At 38.7% G+C, this 20,523-nt stretch overlaps 1 protein-coding gene across 2 annotated transcripts in view; it reads right to left on the reverse strand.

Annotated features, from left to right (window-relative positions):
• MLLT3 (MLLT3 super elongation complex subunit) overlaps positions 1–20,227 on the reverse strand; it is a 287,402-nt gene extending 267,175 nt beyond the window's left edge. The window contains exons 1-2 of one of the 2 annotated variants that reach the window (XM_036260333.1): positions 20,135–20,227; positions 17,528–17,708 (exon numbers count right to left, since the gene is read on the reverse strand). In XM_036260333.1, the coding sequence (XP_036116226.1) occupies positions 17,528–17,708; positions 20,135–20,227 (274 nt within the window). Of the gene's footprint in view, positions 1–17,527; positions 17,709–19,094; positions 19,343–20,134 lie in introns of those variants that run through there. The other variant, XM_036260334.1, reaches the window with a different exon arrangement.
• Between the last annotated feature and the right edge of the window lie 296 nt (positions 20,228–20,523).

The raw sequence follows: 20,523 nt of genomic DNA on the forward strand, positions 1-20,523 counted from the left end.
ACCCACTTATGAAAACTACTAGGAAACATTTTAGCTATTCAAGAACTAGCTAAACGAGCTTAAAAAAATAAAAAAGGAAAGGCAAACATTTAGTCATTGCTATGAACTGTGATAGTCATTGATTCTATCAGTGAAGAAAACTATAGAATTCATGCTACTTTATATGACCTAAAACAACTATAATAATTTTTATACAAAAAACAAATTCAGCCCTGGCTGGGTTTGCTCAGTGGTTAGAGCTTTGGCCCGTGGTCCAGAAAGTCTCGCTAAGGGCACGTACCTCAGTTGCAGTTTGTCCCTGGCCCGGGTTGGGATCGTGTGGGTGGCAACCAGTCGATGTGTTTCTCTCACATCAAGATTTCTCTCTCTTCCCCCTCTCCCTCCCTCCCTCCTGCTCTATCTGAAGATAAATGCAAAAATGTCCTCAGGTGAGGATAAAAAAAGAAACAAAAACAAATTCAGTTCCTCAGGAATTACAATTTTCCACCTAAAACTACTTACAATGTTTAAAATAAATAAAAACCTCTCTCATCATATATCATCATCCAGTTATTACCAACTTTTCTGAGATACCTACTCATATATTCTATATGGAAAACAGGTATTTCAGGCATCACTAACCAGAACTTACAAATATTTATATTAAATACAAACCCAACATTCTTCAGAAAAATAATTTTCTGAAGAATGTAAAAAAAACCAAAGTAATGAAATCAATAACCCAACAAAGTTATGCTATCATTCTGGTTAATAACCACAGGTTCATACTCCAAAGTACCTACAAACTAAGTAGAAATAGTCATGACTGCAATATTCCCCATTTCAATATTTACATGGGTAAGTAAATACAAAGTTTTAGTCAAGTAAGTTTGCCTAAAAAACAATTTTTTTTAACAAAGGGCATTCTTAATCCAATATTTATAATTCCAATCCTGTTCACTTCCACAAAGGTTTGGACCAAAGCAATTTTAGTAAATTTTAAGCCGATATACATTTATGCTACATGTCACAGGTAAGAGACACTGATTATAAGCCTGATATACTTTCTGATTAGTACAGATCCTGTATTTTACACTATCTCAAGAGGAAGAAATATGGCTTCCGCTATTTAACGTTCCAAAATGACTAGGTGTTGATTTCTAAAGGAGAAAAATTAAAACAAACAAAAAATACCTATGAATTAAAATACACCTCAAATGGGTATTGCTGAATTGACATATATATGAATGGCTTACTTGTTTTAAAAAGCAAACCGCAAATACTGGGTTAATATGTGTTCCTTGTAGGGATTTAAATCATAAATTCTTCAAATAAAATTAAATAAATTGGTTTGCAAGTAATTAACGATGGGACTTCACCAATGTAAAACTATCTCTATATATTCTCTATGGCTCAGGAATTTAACTGGTTATGTTCAACATAATACTTAGTGGGTCTTGGAGCCCACTGCCTGTAAAATCTCCCATGGAGATTCAAGACCACCCATTGAAAATAGTACAACATTATTGCCTCAAGCAAGAAGCTGGTACATAAGACTGGTTATTCAAGTCTTTTAAATACTATTTTATTGAGGGATTGTGGGAGGTGGGGGAGGAGGAGAAGGGGGATTCGTGAGTGGTGGGGGAGGAAAACTCAGACAAAAAAAAACACAGTAATTTCTAAAGCAGAGGTTGTATAGTACCCCCAACTCCTCATCCCACCCCCCTTTTTAAACAGCTACATAAACAAAGTAGTAAGTGCTCAGTTTCAGAGAGAATTACATTATACTCCATTTGAACAGGCTGCAAAGTACTTTTATTTGAAAAGCTGCTTCTCCTCTGTTATAAACAATTTTACTCAGCACCAATTTCAGACAAGAGAAGATGGGTTAGGGAGATGGGAGGTGCAGTTAGGAAAAATTCACTCAGTGTCTTTCAATGCCTAAAATAGTTGATCCAATAAAGATCCTTTAGAGAAAACTTGAAGTCTGTTTTTTTCTCCAAGTAAGCAAATCATACAGGAGGGCTTTTCTTTTCTAGGGTACTGCACCCTGTCTCTTTAAATTCCAGGCCTGCCCCATTTCCCACGCATTCAATGAAAGCAACACGTTTGCTGGCCTCCAGCCCACAATGTCAAGTAGTTTTCTTGCTATTGAATTTCAAGATTATTCTTTTGGATCATTTGCCCTTTAGTTTTAAGCACGCCAAAGCAAAAATAATGTCTTTCCACAATAACATAAAGAAAACTCTGAGGTCTTTACAAGACTACAAGTAGAGAACACCTTGTCTGTTAGTTCTCCTTTCACTGCAAAATATGCTCCCACTCTATGTGCTCTAAATAAGGGCCATTTACACATTATCTTGGTCTAATTTGGCTCTGTCGGTCCTACAATAAAATTCTGTGAATATATTTATTTAATTTAGTACCAAATTTGGAATTTCTAGCAACCTGCAACATTCAAATCTCAACTCTTCACTTGGTCCCTCAAGTATTTCGTTAGAATGGGTTTTAAAGCAATTACTTTATTTTCTATAATTGCAGCTAAGATATCTACATGAATGAATTTAATAATAAAAACAGCAAGCAAATTTCATGAGCTGTAGTCATGGTGCGGAAGACTTTATTTATCTCATTCTCATACACACCTTAACCCTAAAGAAAGGAATCAATATGAATCCCATTTAGAATTCTCTCAAAAGGAACAGAAATAGTTAAATAAAAACTTATTAGAACTAAATGAAGCTCATAGAAAATAATGGTGTCCCAAATGCTAACAAACAGAACTTAAAGTAGCAATTTTATTCAAGTAGCTAATAGAGAAATGCTCAAATCACAAACACAATTTTTATTATTTATATTCCAAGGTGGAGTTAATCTGGCTAACTATAATTTATGAATTTTATAAAAGCATCTAATACAGACTTACTTTTATTTAACATACAGCTTTGCTATGTGTTTGAGCAATTATACTTTTGATGGCTATTTTTTTTAAATATTAAAAAGGTAAAGATGCTTCCAACAGATAGTAAAATCATGGGCTAATAAATCAGATAAATTGTAGATTACAAATTTTAGATTACACCTTTTAAGACAGCTAAAAATAAATCCTTCATTTTGCAAAAATCATTACTTTTAGTTGTGTTTAAGGACTATTCATAGCAATCTATCTGCACTATAGTATACCAAACAGTATTAAACGGTTTTAATACTAAAATATTGTTTATGTTTGTGCAATTATGTATTAATTCTCTCCCTGCCCTAGATATAATTATTTTGCCGTGGTTTAAGTACTTTTTATTTGGTGTTTAACTTCCAAAATATATACAAAGACACAAACTAGAAATGGGTCTTTATTTCCAATTACAGATCCCTTTTATTCCTAACTCTATCATCATATACTAAACATGACGAGAGTCCTTGTAGCTGTAGTCGATTTTCAGCCATATTTACTCTCTGAAAATTTTTATAACACTACACATCAAGATAACCACATTAATGAACAAAGTTGTACTTATCAAAACTCTACACACAAAAAAAATCAAAACTTTTGCAAACATTCCTAAGTACTCCAAAAATGTATACTGTGCTGAAATATTAAATATGGTTGTGTTTCTGTTACAAAGAATATCTTATATGAGTCATGAACTTATAAATCAGGTTAATATAGTTAATTTTGCAACTGCAATATAACAAGAATAATTATAATTAAAATTACAGACATGGTTTATATAAAGCCTACAATCAACTTATGAAGCACTGCATATGTTCATATTCACATTAAAACACTCATGTATTCATATTCATATTAAAAGAAAACACTCAAAATGACAAGATGATTAAAACTTTAAATAACAAGCCCTGGCTGGTTTTGCTCAGTGGTTAGAGCATAGGCCAGCGGTCCACAGAGACCCGGGTTCGGTTCCCACTAACGGCATGTACCTCGGCTGCAGTTTGTCCCCGGCCCTGGTTGGGTCATGTAGGAGGCAGCCACTCAATGTATCCCTTTCATGTTAATGTTTCTCTCTCTCTTCCTCTCTCTCCCTCCCACTCTATCTGAATAAAAAATAGAAAAATGTCCTCAGTGAAGATTTAAAAAAAAAAAAACACTTTAAATAACAAGATATAAAAATGTCCCTTGGGGAAGACATTCTGTATATGTTCCAAATGATACTAACTTTAAAAAGAAAGTTTATTGTAAACATGCGCATATGTACATTCAAATATGTAGTTTTCCTTTCACATAAGATGTGTCATTCAAGAAAACCTAAAAAAGCCAACAAATTGTACTGATGACAAGAATGTTCTGATAACCCACCTCACAGAGATAACTTCTATTAGCATTTTGCTATAGTATTTCTTCCCATCTTTTCATTGATGTATTTTTAGCTATCACAGAATTCTCAAAATGTAGATAAAGATGAACAATTCTGATATGAAGAAAATGGACTGAATTAAGTGCTAAAATCAATCATGATAAACCCAAAAAAGAGCCTCCACAGAAGGATACTATGTCAAGTAGCATTAACAATAAGCTACTGTGTGGCCTTTACAACATCAGAACATTCTCATTTATTTGCTACTTTCTTTAAAATGTCTGCATTTGTGTATTTTTATAAAAATTAAATGCACGTCTCTAGTTAGTCATTAGACAATTCCCTTTAGCAAGTTGGAATAATAACTAGAATTATTTTTCTTTGACATAAAAGTTAAGCAGGCTGTTGCAAGCAGAGTGCATGGGTACTTGCTTTTCAAGACAACTTCAATTCTATTGATATAGAAACACAAGTAGTTATCTGAAACATGATATTTCATAAAAGCAAATCGAGTGACAAAATGTCAAGGTCTGGGCTACATTATATAAAATGCAAAAAAATAAATAAATAACTTTCTTGAAAAACTCAATGATCTAATAACCTGGTCAAGAACCATACTTAAAAGAAGTAGTTTCAAATAAACACAGGGTGTCTTGAGTTCTTGAAATGTTCCAACCTACAAGTAGTTGATGGTTGGTGTAAATGGCACCAGTATAATCAGAAAGTAGCTTTCATAAGCAAAACTTCATCACCTATTAAGTGAAATACCCATGTTATCTTTTACTTCCCTATTATCACAGCAAGTCTTTTACCATTTCACTGTTCTCTCACCACTAACAAAAAGTTAAAATTCCAATATACGGAAATTCTTATCAACACTTTGTTTTTAAAAAATCATTCTCCAAACTACCACACTTATAAAAAGTGAGAAATTAAATACAGCAGCACACACTTATTGTCTAGCATGACAACTAACCAATATACAGGTGATAGCCAATAAATGCTAGTTATTTCATCATTATAAAAACACTCGATCAATGTTACACTCAGAATTTATGCATTTTTAAAAACTAAGGAAAAACAATATTTCAGAGGTGGAAAAGCCTACAGAGTTTATTCAGTCTAAACACATGCTTTCTACCTCCCAGACCTGGGCCCTTACTGCTGCATTGCTAAATACTGTTCCCACCAGTTACTGGAATACATCTGACTCCTATTTTTAAAGCTAAAAGGCTAGTTGTATTTCATGGATTAAGTAGTAAAAAAAAAAAAAATGATAGACCTGGCCAAGTCTCTCAAATTTGTGTCTGGCTTTTTAAAAAGCACCCAAAGTAGGCAAAGGAAGAATAAGAGAGAAAAGGAGAAAAATTCATTTTGCCTATAACATAAGCTAAAACACATTCTAGAAAATGTGATTCTCAGCCAACGCAATGTTTCCTGCTAATTCAAGTGGTGGCTCTGTTTGCACAAAGTCAACTATTAGAGGTACAAAAGAAATGAGTTTTAGAACCCTGAGTAATAATTTACCACTTAGGAGAGTAGAAGATAAAGTCTGAATTATAATCCTCTTTTTCTTACTTGTAATATTTATGTTATATCACTGTCAAAAACTTCCAATGTCTAGACTACATTGATCAAAGATACGAGTACTACCTACAATGATAATACAGGGCCCCTCTCATCTGATGTGTAGCTCTACCACGATACACAAGAAACTAGAGATACATACACAAGGAGAGGTAAGTGCTGAACTGATTGACACCTGCTCATGCTAGTTGATGAGGAGGGTACTTTCCACTGCTACTTACTATTTTTGTAGTAGGAAAAATCATACAACAAATAACTCTGATAAGACAAATGTTATTCAACATTTTGAATAATCCATCCCAGTAACAGCAACCAAATCTCAACAGCCTAAGCCTCTAATTTTTACTGGGTCAATACAAAACAGCTGCTCATAATTCAGAAACAGACAAAGAAATCAAACGAAAAAAACAATTTTGTAAAATAAAAAAATTTTTCAATACAAAGAAAGCTTTCATTATTCAACAATTCATATCAATGTAGTATTTTGGGTAAAAGGTATGAATGACATGAAGTCTACAATGAACCTTGCTTTTAAGCATTCGAAATGTTATAAATGTTTATTAAAACAAATAGATACCTAAAATAATCTGACCCTAATCTCTCCCAATACCACCGTGGGAGGAAGGAGATAGAAAGAAGGCACAAAACCTATCTGCAAAAATTAGTGGCATCATGCAGACTAAATTTATATCTAGAAATAGCAAAAGAGGCAAGTAAATCTCCCTACTCTCTAGGCCACTGCTATTGTTATTAATATTTCAGAAAACTGTTAATGTATATTTTGCCATTCTTAAATCAATACATGCACACAGCCCGGCTGGTGTGTCTCAGTGGCTGGGCGTCAACCCATGCACCAAGAAGTCACCAGTTCGATTCCCGGTCAGGGCACATGCCCAGTTTGTGGGCCAAATCCCCAGTGGGGGGCCTGCAGGAGGCGGCCAATTGATGCTCTCTCTCATAGATGTTTCTATCTCTCTCTCCCTCTCCCTTCCTGTCTCTCCAAAGCCAGAAGAGAGAGAAGAGAAGAGAAGAGAAGAGAAGAGAAGAGAAGAGAAGAGAAGAGAAGAGAAGAGAAGAGAAGAGAAGAGAAGAGAAGAGAAGAGAAGAGAAGAGAAGAGAAGAGAAGAGAAGAGAAGAGAAGAGACGAGACATGCACACAGCATTTGGCTTGGCATTGATGGGAAAATAACTAATGATTTGTGCTGGAAAGAAATTTTTAAAATCTACATTTGGTCAAACTAAATATTTTTAAATGTATTTGGCTCTGAGAATATCAATCTTCTAACACAGGTAATAATTCTAATTCAATTCAACTGATCATAGTTATAGTCACTTGTGAACATTATTTTAAATAAAAGGGCCTCGGAATTAAGTTCAAAATAAGCCATAAGTTTCCATAATAATAATAATGGTATATTCTTTCCAAAAAGTTAATTGTTAACCACAACATACCTACTAAATCATGCCCAAATGCTAGCCTTATCTTTTTAGAAATTCAATGATAATGCTTTCTTCAGGCTTCAACCACTGCAAAGTTATCACACTTATGTTAAAAGAATTAAGTCATGTAACATTATTTCATAAACAATGTTCTACATCCTTCATGGAAATGCAACCTTATGGGAGGAGGGGGAGACTGAAGGCGATGAAAATGTTAGGGGATACCTCCCATTCAGTCACAATTTTTTCTAATGATTTAATCAAAAGAGAAAACCTCAAATAAATCCATAAAATTAATTTAATTTTTCCTGAAAGTAGCTATAGAACTTCTTCCTTTTAAACAGTATCTACCATGGTTACCATCACTTAATTAAAACCTAAATCATGTCTACAAGAGCAGTTATTGATGAACATTTGTCTACTAATATAAGTGAATAATTGCTTCATGTTTTAAAAGTAAACATTCACTGCCATTTATTACTACGTTATCTTTGCACTGGCACACTTGTGACTCATTGTGTCTACATGCAAGATCACTTCACATTTCTAGGCTGCTGATTGAAAGTAAAATGAGAAGGTAAACAAAGATGAAGAATCTCAAGTGTCCTTTCCAGCTCTAAAAGACACAAGCACATTGAAGGCAGGGCTCCCCTCTTTCTTTTATTTACATCTCCGCCAGTCCTTTCACTGTATCCTGCTTATACAAGGTCTTTGGTTAAGCACATTACCACGACCATAAGTTATGTTCTTAAACAAACCCCCAAAACCAAATAGGAAAGCAAAACAAAACAGATAATTTGACATAATTAAAATTCATATGTGACCCCCCCCCAAAAAAAAGCCATACATTTGGCTATAAGAAAAAGAAACAAAAATAGGACAAGATATTTTTTTAACACAAATAACAAAGAATTAAAATCCTACAGGTAAGAAAAAACTAACACCTCAACAGTTTTTTTAAAGACAAAAGATATAAAAATAAGTCAATAAAGAGGAAATCTAAATGGTCAGAAACATATAGAAAATGCTTAACAGACTAAAAACCAGAGAAATGAAAATAAAAACAAAAAGATACCGTATTTCACCCTGGCTCAGCAGTTAGAGCGTCAGCCTGTAGACCCAAGGATCAACGGTTTAACTCCTGGTCAAGGGCACGTACTTGGGTTGCAGTTTCAATCCCCAGCCCCGGTAGGGGTTGTGTGGGAAGCAACCAATTCTCACATTGATGTTTCTTTCTCTCTCCCTCCCTCCCTTCCACTCTATCTAAAAATCAATAAAAAATATCTTCGGGTGAGAATAAACAACACCACCAAAAAGATACCATATTTCAACTAAATATAAAAAATAAGAAATGCTAAAACATCCAACATTGGCAAAGGTGTAGAGAAAATAGTATTCGTTTTTGGACAGCGTATAAACTGTCAGAACTGCTTTGTAGAACAATCTGACAATGTCTAGTACAAATGAAAACATACTTTAAACTCAAATTCACGGTCTATATTCAAAATCTTGTTCATTTGTACATGGTAAAACATACAAAGATGTTCACTGCACAGAATAGAAAATGATTCCTATATATTCCTTAATAGGGGAACAGGAAAGTAAGCATAAAACATATTCCTACAATGAAGCACCAAGCAGATGAATTTAAAGGGAATGAACTGGCTCTCTATAAATGAAATATGGAAAGGTTCAAAAACATATTGCGTGTTGGCGGGGGGGTAGCAAATGCATAATTATTCACTCGTAAAAATGTTCTGGAATTAAATAGTGGCAATTGTTGCACAACTCTGCAAATATACTAAAATCCACTGAATTTTACACTTTAAAGTTAAGGAGTGAATGTTATGGTATGTGAATTATATCACAATTGAAAAAATGATTCACCCAGTATGATACTCTTTATGGATATTTTAAAACACAATATCCTATTACTTATAGTAATATAAATGTACAAATGTACTTAAATAGATGGAAGAAGGGCTGAAGAGTTGGAAGAAAAGGTTGAAAAGCATTTTAAAATTTTATCTTAAATTATAATACTTAATTCCCTAAAATCAAAACAAGGAAACAAATATAATAAAATGTATACACTTTCATTCTTCATAGTGGAGATTTGCATGTTTGTTATATCACTCTTTCCTTTTAGAAACACCAAAGGGCACAAAACAGGCTTATCGTAAATGATCAATACGTAGTACATACATAAAGATATGTGTCATTACTAATCAAATAAATGCAAATAAAAAGAAAGTTTCATTTCATCCATCAGATTGGCGAAGATTAAAAAAAAAAAAACTTATTAATTCCCAGTACTAACATCCATGTGGGGAAATGAGCAGTCTCCTAACCCCTGGGAAGTATAAACTGGTACGATCTTTTTGGAGGAAAGTTAGGTAACACATATCAAAATTTAAAATACACATACCTTGACTCACCTACCTCCCATCTGGAAATTATTGAAAAGTCATAGAAATAAATGTCAAGGCCCTGGCTGGGTAGCTCAGTTGGTTGGAGCATCATTCCTGCACACCAAAAGGTTGTAGGTTCAATCCCTGGTCAGGGCACATGTAGGAGGCAAGTGACTGATGTCTGTCTCTCTCTCTCTCCCCCTCCCTTCCTCCCTCTAAAAATCAATAAAATTATGTCCTTGGGTGAGGATTAAAATAAATAAATAAATAAATAAATAAATAAATAAATAAATAAATGTCAAGGATGGTCACATAGCATTATTCATATCAAATTCAAGCTGAGAATGATCTGATAATGTATAACAAATCTATATTCAATGTAATATCATGAAATTCAGCTTTAAAGATGATATTCCACTATATATCATGAGGATAGGAATGTTCATTTGTGCTTTATCCCCAGTTCCAGAAATGTTCTAGAAACATAGGAGGCGCTCTAAAAAACACCTATTAAATGAATTAATGTTAACTTATAGTTAATATTTATGCGTGTGTATGTGTGTGTGTGTATATATATATATATACACACCAAAATATTAAGTATAGTTATATATGAAGTTTTAGGTAACTCCTTTCTATTTCTATGGTTTTATTTTTCTACAATAAACACAAATCTATAAATTAGAAACTAACACTATTTTCATTTATATGTAAAAATACATGGGTTCTTCATAAAAATACTCTGTACAATTGTGCAATGTAATTTCTCAATTTCTATGATATTTAAAACAAAAGCTGTTTTGTTTTTTTTAAAGTATGAACTACCTATAATATCATCAATGGGCAATTATTTATCCAAGGACTCTTTTTCAAACAAATTATAGTCCCAAAAATGAATACAGCACTACAAACAAGAATAAGGAAAACCACAAAATATAAGAAAATATAAGATTAAAGCATTAAAATATATATTATTAAGAAGAGAATGAGCCCTGGCCGGTTTGGCTCAGCGGTTAGAGCGTCGGTCTGCGGTCCCAAGAGACCCGGGTTCGGTTCCCGCTAAGGGCATGTACCTCGGTTGCAGTTTGTCCCCGGCTCAGCTTGGGTCGTGCGGGTGGCAGCCACTCGATGTGTCCCTTTCACATCGATGTTTCTCTCTCTCCTTCCCTCCCACTCTATCTGAATAAAAAATGGAAAAATGTCCTCGGATGAGGATAAAAACAATAAAAAAATAAAATAAAAGAAGAGAATGAACTAAAAAGATTCTGGCCACATATACACAAAACAAAACGTTTTAAAAGAATATTAATTTGTGCCCTGGTTGGTGTGGCTCAATGGTTACAATGTCCCTCACACTGAAGGATCATGGGTTCGATTCCCAGTCATGGGCACGTACCTGGGTTACCGGTTCAGTCCCCAGCCCAGGTGGGAACACGTGCGGGAGGCAACCAATAGATGTGTCTGTCTCCCATCGATGTTTCTCCTCTGATGTTTCTCCTCTCTCTCACTTGCTCGCTCTCTCTTCCCCCACCCCTTCCACTCTATCAAAAATCAATGGAAAAAATATCCTCCAGTGAGGATTAACAACAAAAATAAAGATTATTAATTTGTATCACTGAGACAAGATAATTTATGTTTCTACAACCAAAGGAACAAAAGATAAAAATCTATATTATTTCCATTAGACCATGTGAAACACTATGTTTCAAAGATCAAAAATATTCTACAATCTGGTAAAATAGGTTCAAGTCCAGTAAAGTTCTGTAATATATGAGTCCTTGCTTAATTTTGTAATTGGTATAATTGTGTTTAACATCTTCCCCTTCCCCAAATATCTAAACTTTTCCAAGTTCTCTTTTGAAGACTTAAGTCACTAAGAGATTTAAATTTTAAAAATTCCACATCTTAGAAGTATAAAAGCTGTGTTACATAGTAGGAATCATCTGTAATAAATGACCAGAAAAAGAGCTAAAGGGCTAAGGTTGGTCCATAAAAGATCACTGGAAGGAAACTTCAAAGAACCAAGAGAAGGAACAAAGGATGTTTAGGGAAAATTATGAAACCAATTGATACCCCTACCCCATCAACCTCACAGAGGTGATTCTACAGAGGGTCCTCTAAAATAATAGATGTAAAAGGCTTCTACAGAAGAACACAAATAGCACAGCATAAAATGAATGTTAAGTATAAAATATTTCCAGTAAAACACAAATTTGGGAGTTTCTTTTCTGAAAAACTTTTTTAGATAATTGTTACACTGGAATTTAACCATGCAAATACCTTGGAAGAGTTATCTTTCCTCTTTCCATTAAATGAGTGTTTTATTAACAACAATAATGGTTTTACAAATCAGCTTCTACATATTAAGAGGGCAGTTTATCTGTGCCAGGTTGTATGCTGAATATTTGGTATCAGAAGTTCTCCGAGTGTAGTCCAAGGACCCCAGGATCCTCAAGGACCTTTTGGAGGCACTGGCAAAGTTAAAATTATTTTCATAACAACTCTAAGACATGATTTGCCTTTTTTCACTCTCATTTCCTCTTGAGTGTACAGTTGAGTTTTCCAGAAGCTATAATGACATGTAAGAACACAACAGACTGAATACAGAAGCACATAAAAGGATCTAGTTGTCTTCTAGAAAACAAAACATTAAAGAGACTTGCACACAAAAAAGTAAAACAAGGCTGCTCTTTTCACTCCTTTTTGTTTTAGAATTTGTTTAACATGTCTCATATTTAATATCCAATCCAGTAAATATTGATAAAGCACAGAAAAAACTCTTTGGAATCCTCAATTTTTAAGTGTAAAGGGGTCTGAAGACCAATAAATTTGAGAACAGCTGATCCATATTTAATCCTCAATTTGTGAGGTACTGGTTCTATTCTGCCATCATCCCCTTTAACACAAATGAGAAAAAGACAAAGACCTGACTTGCTCAAGATCATACAAGGTGTCTCTTAAACCAACATTTGAATCCAAGTCTGTAATTCCTAACCTTAACTCCTGCTCACCACTGAACAATATCTACCCAAGATAGTTAGAGATCATTTTTAGATTGCCTTTTAAACGGGGATTAATATGTAGCTATGTTCTACACCAGCTCTTTACTCTTTGCCTTTCAGTCTTAGAATGTAATGAGTGCCCACTGGAGTACTTTAAATATATAGAATTAACTTTTTAAAAAAAAATCAAAACACTACAAAAATAACCCCCATTTCCACCAGCATCATAAGCACCCTCTAAGAAAACTATTGGTAAGAGTTTATAATCACTCATCCAGGATTTATTTATATACATATATATACTTTTTAAAATCTGTATAAATACATTTTCAAATGGATCACACTGATTTAGCAACTTGCCTTATTTCACTTAATTTTTTTATTTTTTATTCTCACCCAAGGACATTTTTGGGTTTATTTTCAGGTAGAGCAGGAGGGAGAGGGAGGGAGAGAGAGAGAGACACATCTACTGATTGCCACCCGCACAACCCCAACCAGGCCGGGGACGAACCACAACCAAGGTACGTGCCCTTAGCAGGAACTCTAACCCGGGACTCTCTGGTTGGTGGGCTAAAGCTCTAACCACTGAGCCAAACTAGCCAGGGTTCACTTAATTTATCTTGAAGATCTTTCTGCATGTACAAATAGATTTACCCTCTTTTTTTATATAAATTACTATCATTTAATTCTACTCAGTTGAGGTCCACTATATGGCTTGCTATTAAAAAACAGTCACGCCCTGGCCGGTTTGGCTCAGCGGTTAGAGCGTCGGCCTGCGGTCCGGAGAGACCCGGGTTCGGTTCCCGCTAAGGGCACATACTTCGGTTGCAGTTTGTCCCCGGCCCTGGTTGGTTGTGCGGGTGGCAGCCACTCGACTTGTCCCTTTCACGTCGATGTTTCTCTCTCTCTCTCTCTCCCCCTCTCTCTCCCTCCCACTCTATCTGTACAAAAATTGGAAAAATGTCCTCGGGTGAGGATAAAACAACAAAAAAATTAAAAAGTCACAAGAATTATGCTGTATCTTCATGTAGTTGTGAAGCCATATCTGTTAACTCCTAGAAGTGAAATTCTGGGGCAAAGGGCATAAACATTTAAAATCATATTAGATTTTGCCAAATGCCCTCTAAAATGTATGTGCCCAATTTACATTCTCACTAACAGCATATGAGATTTCCTACAGAAACTGAGATTTTAGGTGCCTTAGAAAATAACACTACATGTTGCTTCAAATTACCAAGTAATAAAACTGTTCTCACTGGTCATCTTAATTCCATACAGAATTCTACACAAATCTTGCAACACTCACTGAATGTATCAGTATAGTTTTCCAACTTTATTTTTTCCTTACATCTTTTAAATGCCTTGGAAGAGAAAATACACCAGGTGCACACAGTATCTGCAACTAGTAAACCCTCAAATTTTAGATACCCTGATAAAAAGTTGTTCAAATTATTTCAGAAGACTAATACAAATCATAACTACACAGTAAAGCTAGGTCAAACACTTAAATCAAAGGAAAGTTATAAATGTGGATTTATTACGCTTTATCTGCCCACTGAAAGGACTAAGGCTACAAATAAAAAGCTATCAAATCATACCACTGGCCAAATTAGCTTACATAAAATAATAAGCAACAGATTTCATATCATAAATGTCAGTGGGACAGATTGTAATAGTAAGGATAGCTATAATTGAAAAGAAAGTTCATTCAAATTCACATCATACTGAAAATGAAAACATTAATATTTTAAATGAAATGTTTTGAATGTGACTCTTCATTCCAGTCATTTCAGACTATTATAAATCTTTGGTACTAATAAATAAGATACGGTCTTTCTTTGCAAGCAGATAGTTTTAAAATGCATTATACTCTGACCTGCCTATTCTGTAACAGTCTAATGGCTATTCCAGGTTTCACTGTTTCATCAAAACCTCTTTTTTCAGGACTTTGCGTTAGTAGTTTTCAATTGAAAGTCTCCAATACATCTTTGGGACAGAGTAAAACCTCATTAATTCAAGTCCAATTAGCTCAATCCTGAAATGGTATATGTAATTCTCAGTAGGCAACAAGTTGATAATACTATAATTTCTTCTTCTACAAGTTCTCATAATATTACTGTGAAATAAAGAAAATTAACCTGAAAATAATTCACTTTTTCAAACCAAAGATTTATAAAACTAAGGTCTCATCCATATTCATGGCTAAGGAGTTCATCCTCAGTTCTAAGGTCTACTTCTGTTTATCTGCTACCATATATAGTGAAAGTGATTTAACTTGTTATTAATAGCCAGTTAGAATTTAGAATATATTCATTCCTTTTAAATATTTTGTAACTCAGATTTTTCACAAAGCCATTTTTTGCAGTTTCTCCCATTTCCAATCCTAACACTTATAGATCTATAATATAGCACCTTAAAAGGTATAGAAGTAAACTTAGAAATGCCTGGCACTCTTATTCTGTGCCTATTCTTAACAGTTTGAAAGCTATTATAGGCCAAAAACTAAGTCCCAGGATTAAGTGGCATGTTTGGTGTTAAGTGAATTTACAACTATTCCCAATGAACAGAGAACCCTTCCCTTGCAATCTGAATCATGTGTAATTACAGTATGACAAGGTCTCTCCTGGGCTATGTAAGCTGGCATTTTTCCCAGGACTTGTCACATCATGGGAAGCACACATACAAATAAAAATCCAAAAATAAACATTTTAAAACAATGGCTTATAGACTACATAAAGAAACTCCACAGTTGAGAGTAAAAACTGAAGAGCCCAATGGACAAGCTGATGTCTCACCAAAGACATCTGGGAAGACATAGTATTATCAAGCGGCTTACCACGCCTAGCAACAATTCCCAGGTGTGGGTTGTGTGGGCAGCACCCTCACATTCCCTCAGGTTGGACAGAAAATCATTAGGTATGGGAAATAAAGGGGAACATCACCACATACACCCATTGAAACAGAGAATAGTGGTGAAATATGGGAAGGTTGATCATCTTTAATTTCATAATGCCAATTTGGCGATTGTTAAGGCACCTAAGCAAAGTTAACTTAAGATCTTCTGCCAACTGACTTCGTTTTCCTAATTCAATAAATATGGCTTTTTTTGTTGTTGTTGTGAAGTATATTTCACCCGAAGTGAATAGCAGCCTTATAGTCATAATAGTGTGTACCAAGGACCTAAGAAGATGGTTTCTTTTGTTTAAACTCCTCCACAGTGGCTCTATGGACACATGGAAAAGGGAGAACGAGATTCCAAGAAGCATCATACCCAACCTTCATATAGTGACAGAAACTTGACAATACTCATCCTTATCACAGTTTTGAAGAAATAAGAATATAATGTCCCTGGCTATATTTTGATAGAAAATGCTGATAAAATCTAAATGTTATTTCCCATAGGCCATGCATATTTCTAACCATCTATTAGAAGCTGGATTCATTTATTAGCCATCCAGCAAAACCCATCAAATTCAACTGCTCAAGTTTTCAAAAGGAGCTATTAAACAAACCACTAAAGGCAAAACATACAATCCTACATCCTATTACATGAGCTCTGGAAACAAAAACAAGCATTAATACAAGCCTCTGCCACCTCTAAGGCACACAGCATTTCTCTTTATTCTGCCCCTGAATGTTCAATAATTTCCATGTAGCTCTAAGCAGAACGGATTTATTATGATGTTACCCTAAGAAACTGCAGGAGTTCTAGATGCCAATAAAGATTATGGATCAAATGGAAGATAACTACTAACCATTGTGTCGACTTAGATAAATAAACCTACTCACAAACAAAGCACCTTATTGTATTTATATTGTTACCTCCACTAATCCATATAAACAACCAGACAGTAGCTTTCCAGCAGCTGTAGGGAATAGAAATTAGGACTTCTCAAATCTCCTCTCAATTTCTTTTGAAATAACACCCGATTTCTTTTCGTCAGGACTGTCCTATCCTTTCTGGAAAATATCTAGGAACCAAAGACTCAGCAGGATTATGCAAACTAGACACCCAGGCTAAGAACCAAGGTGGGGAAGGACTGAGGCACAGGGCAAAACAGCATCGTTCCTCTGAAACTTAGACTGGACCTTTGCAGGGACTCTCTTCCTTGCAGATCACATTAGGCATACATTTCGGAAGGTTGTTCAAAATTGAATGATCAATTAAGTGCCCTCGGGGCTAGGAAAGAGTTAAGTCCCCCAACTAAACATAAAATCCTGCCTGTGGAGGCTAAGGGTGACTAACCCACAAAAAGAAAAGTCTGTGACAACTGGTGTTGAATGCCTCTATATACACGGAGGCAGAGAAGACCCCAAAGAGAGGCTACTTCTCAAGACAGAAAACAACGACATCCCATACATTCTCTGCCAATAATACAGGTAAGTCTCGATTTCTCTAGGACAAAAAAAAAGCTCAAACTGTTTATTCCCTCCAGCCCCACACCTCACACCTCCAAATCCAACAACTAATTGCCCCTTCCCCACAGAACCCGCAGCTAAGCCCAGAGGACCGGTGAGGGCTGGCTTGGGATGGATAAACACTCGACACCTGACGGTCCTTTCTCTGCGGTGTCTTTCACCAAGCCGAAGTCGCTTGCGCCGGCGGTTGCCTGGACCTGGCCAGCACGGCGCCGCGCACCCGGGTCCTGAGGCTCCGCCGGCGAGTGCGACTCGGGGAGGGGGGGGGGGGCGGGGAAAGGGATAAGGAAAGGGCAGGGGACCCCCGGGCCAAGCGATTGTTTCCTCCGCCAGCAAAGACATTTTTTATCAAGCTCCTTTTGTATTAGAACCCTACCTCTTTTTGGCCTAGGAAAGCTTTCGTGCAAGTGGAAGACGACTTTCTCCACAAAGTGCTGTATGTTACTGTGCTCCGGGCCGCGCACGAACACCATCCAGTCGTGAGTGAAGCCCTCCACGGTGGGTTTTTTCCTCACCTGGGCGCGGTGCCCCAGCTCCAGCTTCACCTGTACGGCACACTGCGGGCAGCAGGAGGAGAGACAGCCGGTGAACAACAGGAAGGCGACCGTTCGACACTGTACATTGCGCCTGACATTTTTTTTCCTCCTTGAAACGCACATAAAAGGAAACGGCGGTGCCCTCTGCATCCACGTTTCACGCGCGTGGGCGCGCACACTCCATACCTCCAAATACAACCCACCAGCCGGCCGGGCCCCCGGCGCCCAGGGCCCAGCATCCATACTCGCCTGGATTGTAACGGAATGTTACCCCCATAGGAAAGGGGGTCCGGGGATCGGGGGAAAGAGGGAGAGCACACTCAGCCACTACAAGCACGACAACAAATACATCGGAAACAAATTATAAGACTATTAGGAGACGATGATCGGGAGGTTTCCCGGCGTGGGAGGGGAGGTAGCTGGGACTCCGAGAGGTGTTCGGGCGAGCCCCCTCCCCGAAAGTACCGCGGCGACAGGCACACGCCGAGGAAGTCTTTGTGTACGTGTGTGCGTGCGTGTGGAGCTCTGTGCCAGGCTGAATGGAAACTACAGGCAGCCTCCGCTGATGGGTACAAACTCCCGTGCTCTTACCACGGGGTTCGTGCACAACAAAAATGAGACGTCGTCACATACATACACATGCCCGCAGGAAAACACGCCGAGGCATACATAACTTAAGGCACCCCGCACCCCCCCAGCAAAAAGCCCCATGCGATCGGCGAGGCCAGCCTTACCGAATCCCCGCAACACACTTCCAAGAGCCAAAGTGGCCCCAAAGTACCTCCCACCTCCCCCAAAAATATTAAATTCAGAAAGGCAGGGCGGCGGGCGGACAACCACCGAGCCTCGACTGCGCGCAGCCGGGCGCGGGGGCAAAGTTGCGTGCCGCCCGGCCGCTGTCAGCCCGCACACTCCGGCTCACACACGCGCGCCGCGGAGAACGCACCATCGTAGCGGCCGCCGAGGCTGCTCACTGCGTCCCCGGACTGTGCCCGCGGCTCCCAGCGGCGGCTGCGGCTGAAATATGGCTGAGTTATTATTCGCCTCCTTCCTCCGTGTGTGAGTGTGTGTGTGAGTGCGCGCGTGTGAGCGAGAGTGCGCTTCTTGCGATTGCAAAGAGAGAAGAGGAGGGAGCGAGGCGCGGGGGGGGGGGGTGGAGAGGCGAGTGTGTGTGAGTGTGTGAGAGTGTGTGTGTGTGTGTGTGTGTGTGCGCGCGCGGGGTAGGGGGAGGAGGGAGGGGAGCGGAGGCTGAGGGAGAGGCAGCAGCTCCCTGCAAACCGTACCAACCTTTTTCTAATTGAAACCGCGGAGCGCTGGCGCTGTCTGGGCTGCGGTGGCGGCACAGAGCGAGGGAGGAAAGGCTGGGGAGGGTGGGGGTCTTTTATTAATATTTTTGCGTGTACTTACCGAGCTAGCCATGCCTGGGGGCCCGGAGGTTTGCTGGGGTGTTGTGAGGTACCCCCCTCCCCGCCCCCCTCAGCTGTAATTCATGAAGAGGCTGCTATGAATGAGAGCGCGCCCAGGAGCGGAGGGTAGATGGCGGACATTCTCTGCCTTTTTCCCCCGCGATCGCTTGCTCGCTCGCTCGGTTATTAAACTCAGCCCCAAAAGCAAAAGCAGCAGCAGCAGCAGCAGCAGCAGCTCCAGGGCCAGAGGATGAGATTCCGGAGCATGCGCCGTGGCGCCTGACACCCGGGCTCCGAGCCTCTCGGGGCGGAGGGAGGGCGCGCGGGCGGGGCGGAGCGCGCGGGGAGGCCGAGCGAGCCAGCCAGGGGGAGCTCGAAAGAGCCAATCACCGGCCACCTCCCGAAACCCCGGCGGCCGGCTGCGCCACACTGGAACACCTCGCTTAAAGTAACAGGTTCCTGCTGGGGGTGGGGGGGGGTGGGTGGCGAGAAGGGCGGGGCGGGGAGGGGGCGTTAGAGTTGGGAGAGCGGCCAGCTGGGGAGCCATCCCAGTCCCTGTGTAAACTCCCTTCGCCCTACAATAAAAAACGGATTAAAACTGCTGGAATGTAGCCACTGCCAAGAGCCCCCAGCAGCCGGAGAAGGGATGTTAAATCAAGTCTTTGGCGTTAGTTAGCACGCTTGAGGGAGGGAGGGGGGCTTTCTTTTACTTTCCACTACATCTTTTTGTGGTTTTGTGCTGACAAGGCAAGAACTCACACCCAAACAAACTTATTTAAAGACTGAACCAGAGAAATACCATCCTACAAATAAGCTTCAAAAAGCAATCGCTGAGACTGTTATAACCGGCAACAATCCGCTCACAGGCACCCGCCCCTGCACTCCCCGCCCTTCTGCCACTGCCACCGCCACCGAAAATATAAAGATGAAATGAACAACAGAGAAACAAGAATGTTATTTCCTTCCAAGGGAACGCTTCCCGCGCTGATAGTCCACGGCTGAGAGGCATCGCAAAGCACTGCCCAGGTGAAGGCGAAATACCTGGGAACGCCGGGTGCAGACCCTCCTCCGGGAGGAGGCTTGGAGTGGTTTTCTTCGGGATGTTTTCCCTCCTGACAGCCTGTTTGGTTGCATCAGAACGTGAAGGATTGTCCTCTGAGGACGCGAAGAGCAACTGGGAGTCTTAAAATATCAGATAAAGTTAATATCGACTGTAATGTGCATAAATTGGATTATAATCTTTAGGCGTATTGGTGACAGCCAACGTAATCCCATCTCTGGGTATTAATCCGGTTAGGTTCCCCGAGTGACAACCAGTCGCGGAAGTGTTCCCAGAGTCGCGCGCCTGCAACGTTCCCACTCGGGTTGTTTGGTCTCGGTGGCCGGGGATGGAACAGCGCAGCCACGTGTGGGGCGGGGTGAGGAATACT

The sequence above is a fragment of the Molossus molossus genome, unplaced genomic scaffold (genome assembly GCF_014108415.1).
Source record: "Molossus molossus isolate mMolMol1 unplaced genomic scaffold, mMolMol1.p scaffold_m16_p_14, whole genome shotgun sequence".
NCBI classification, from domain to species: domain Eukaryota; kingdom Metazoa; phylum Chordata; class Mammalia; order Chiroptera; family Molossidae; genus Molossus; species Molossus molossus.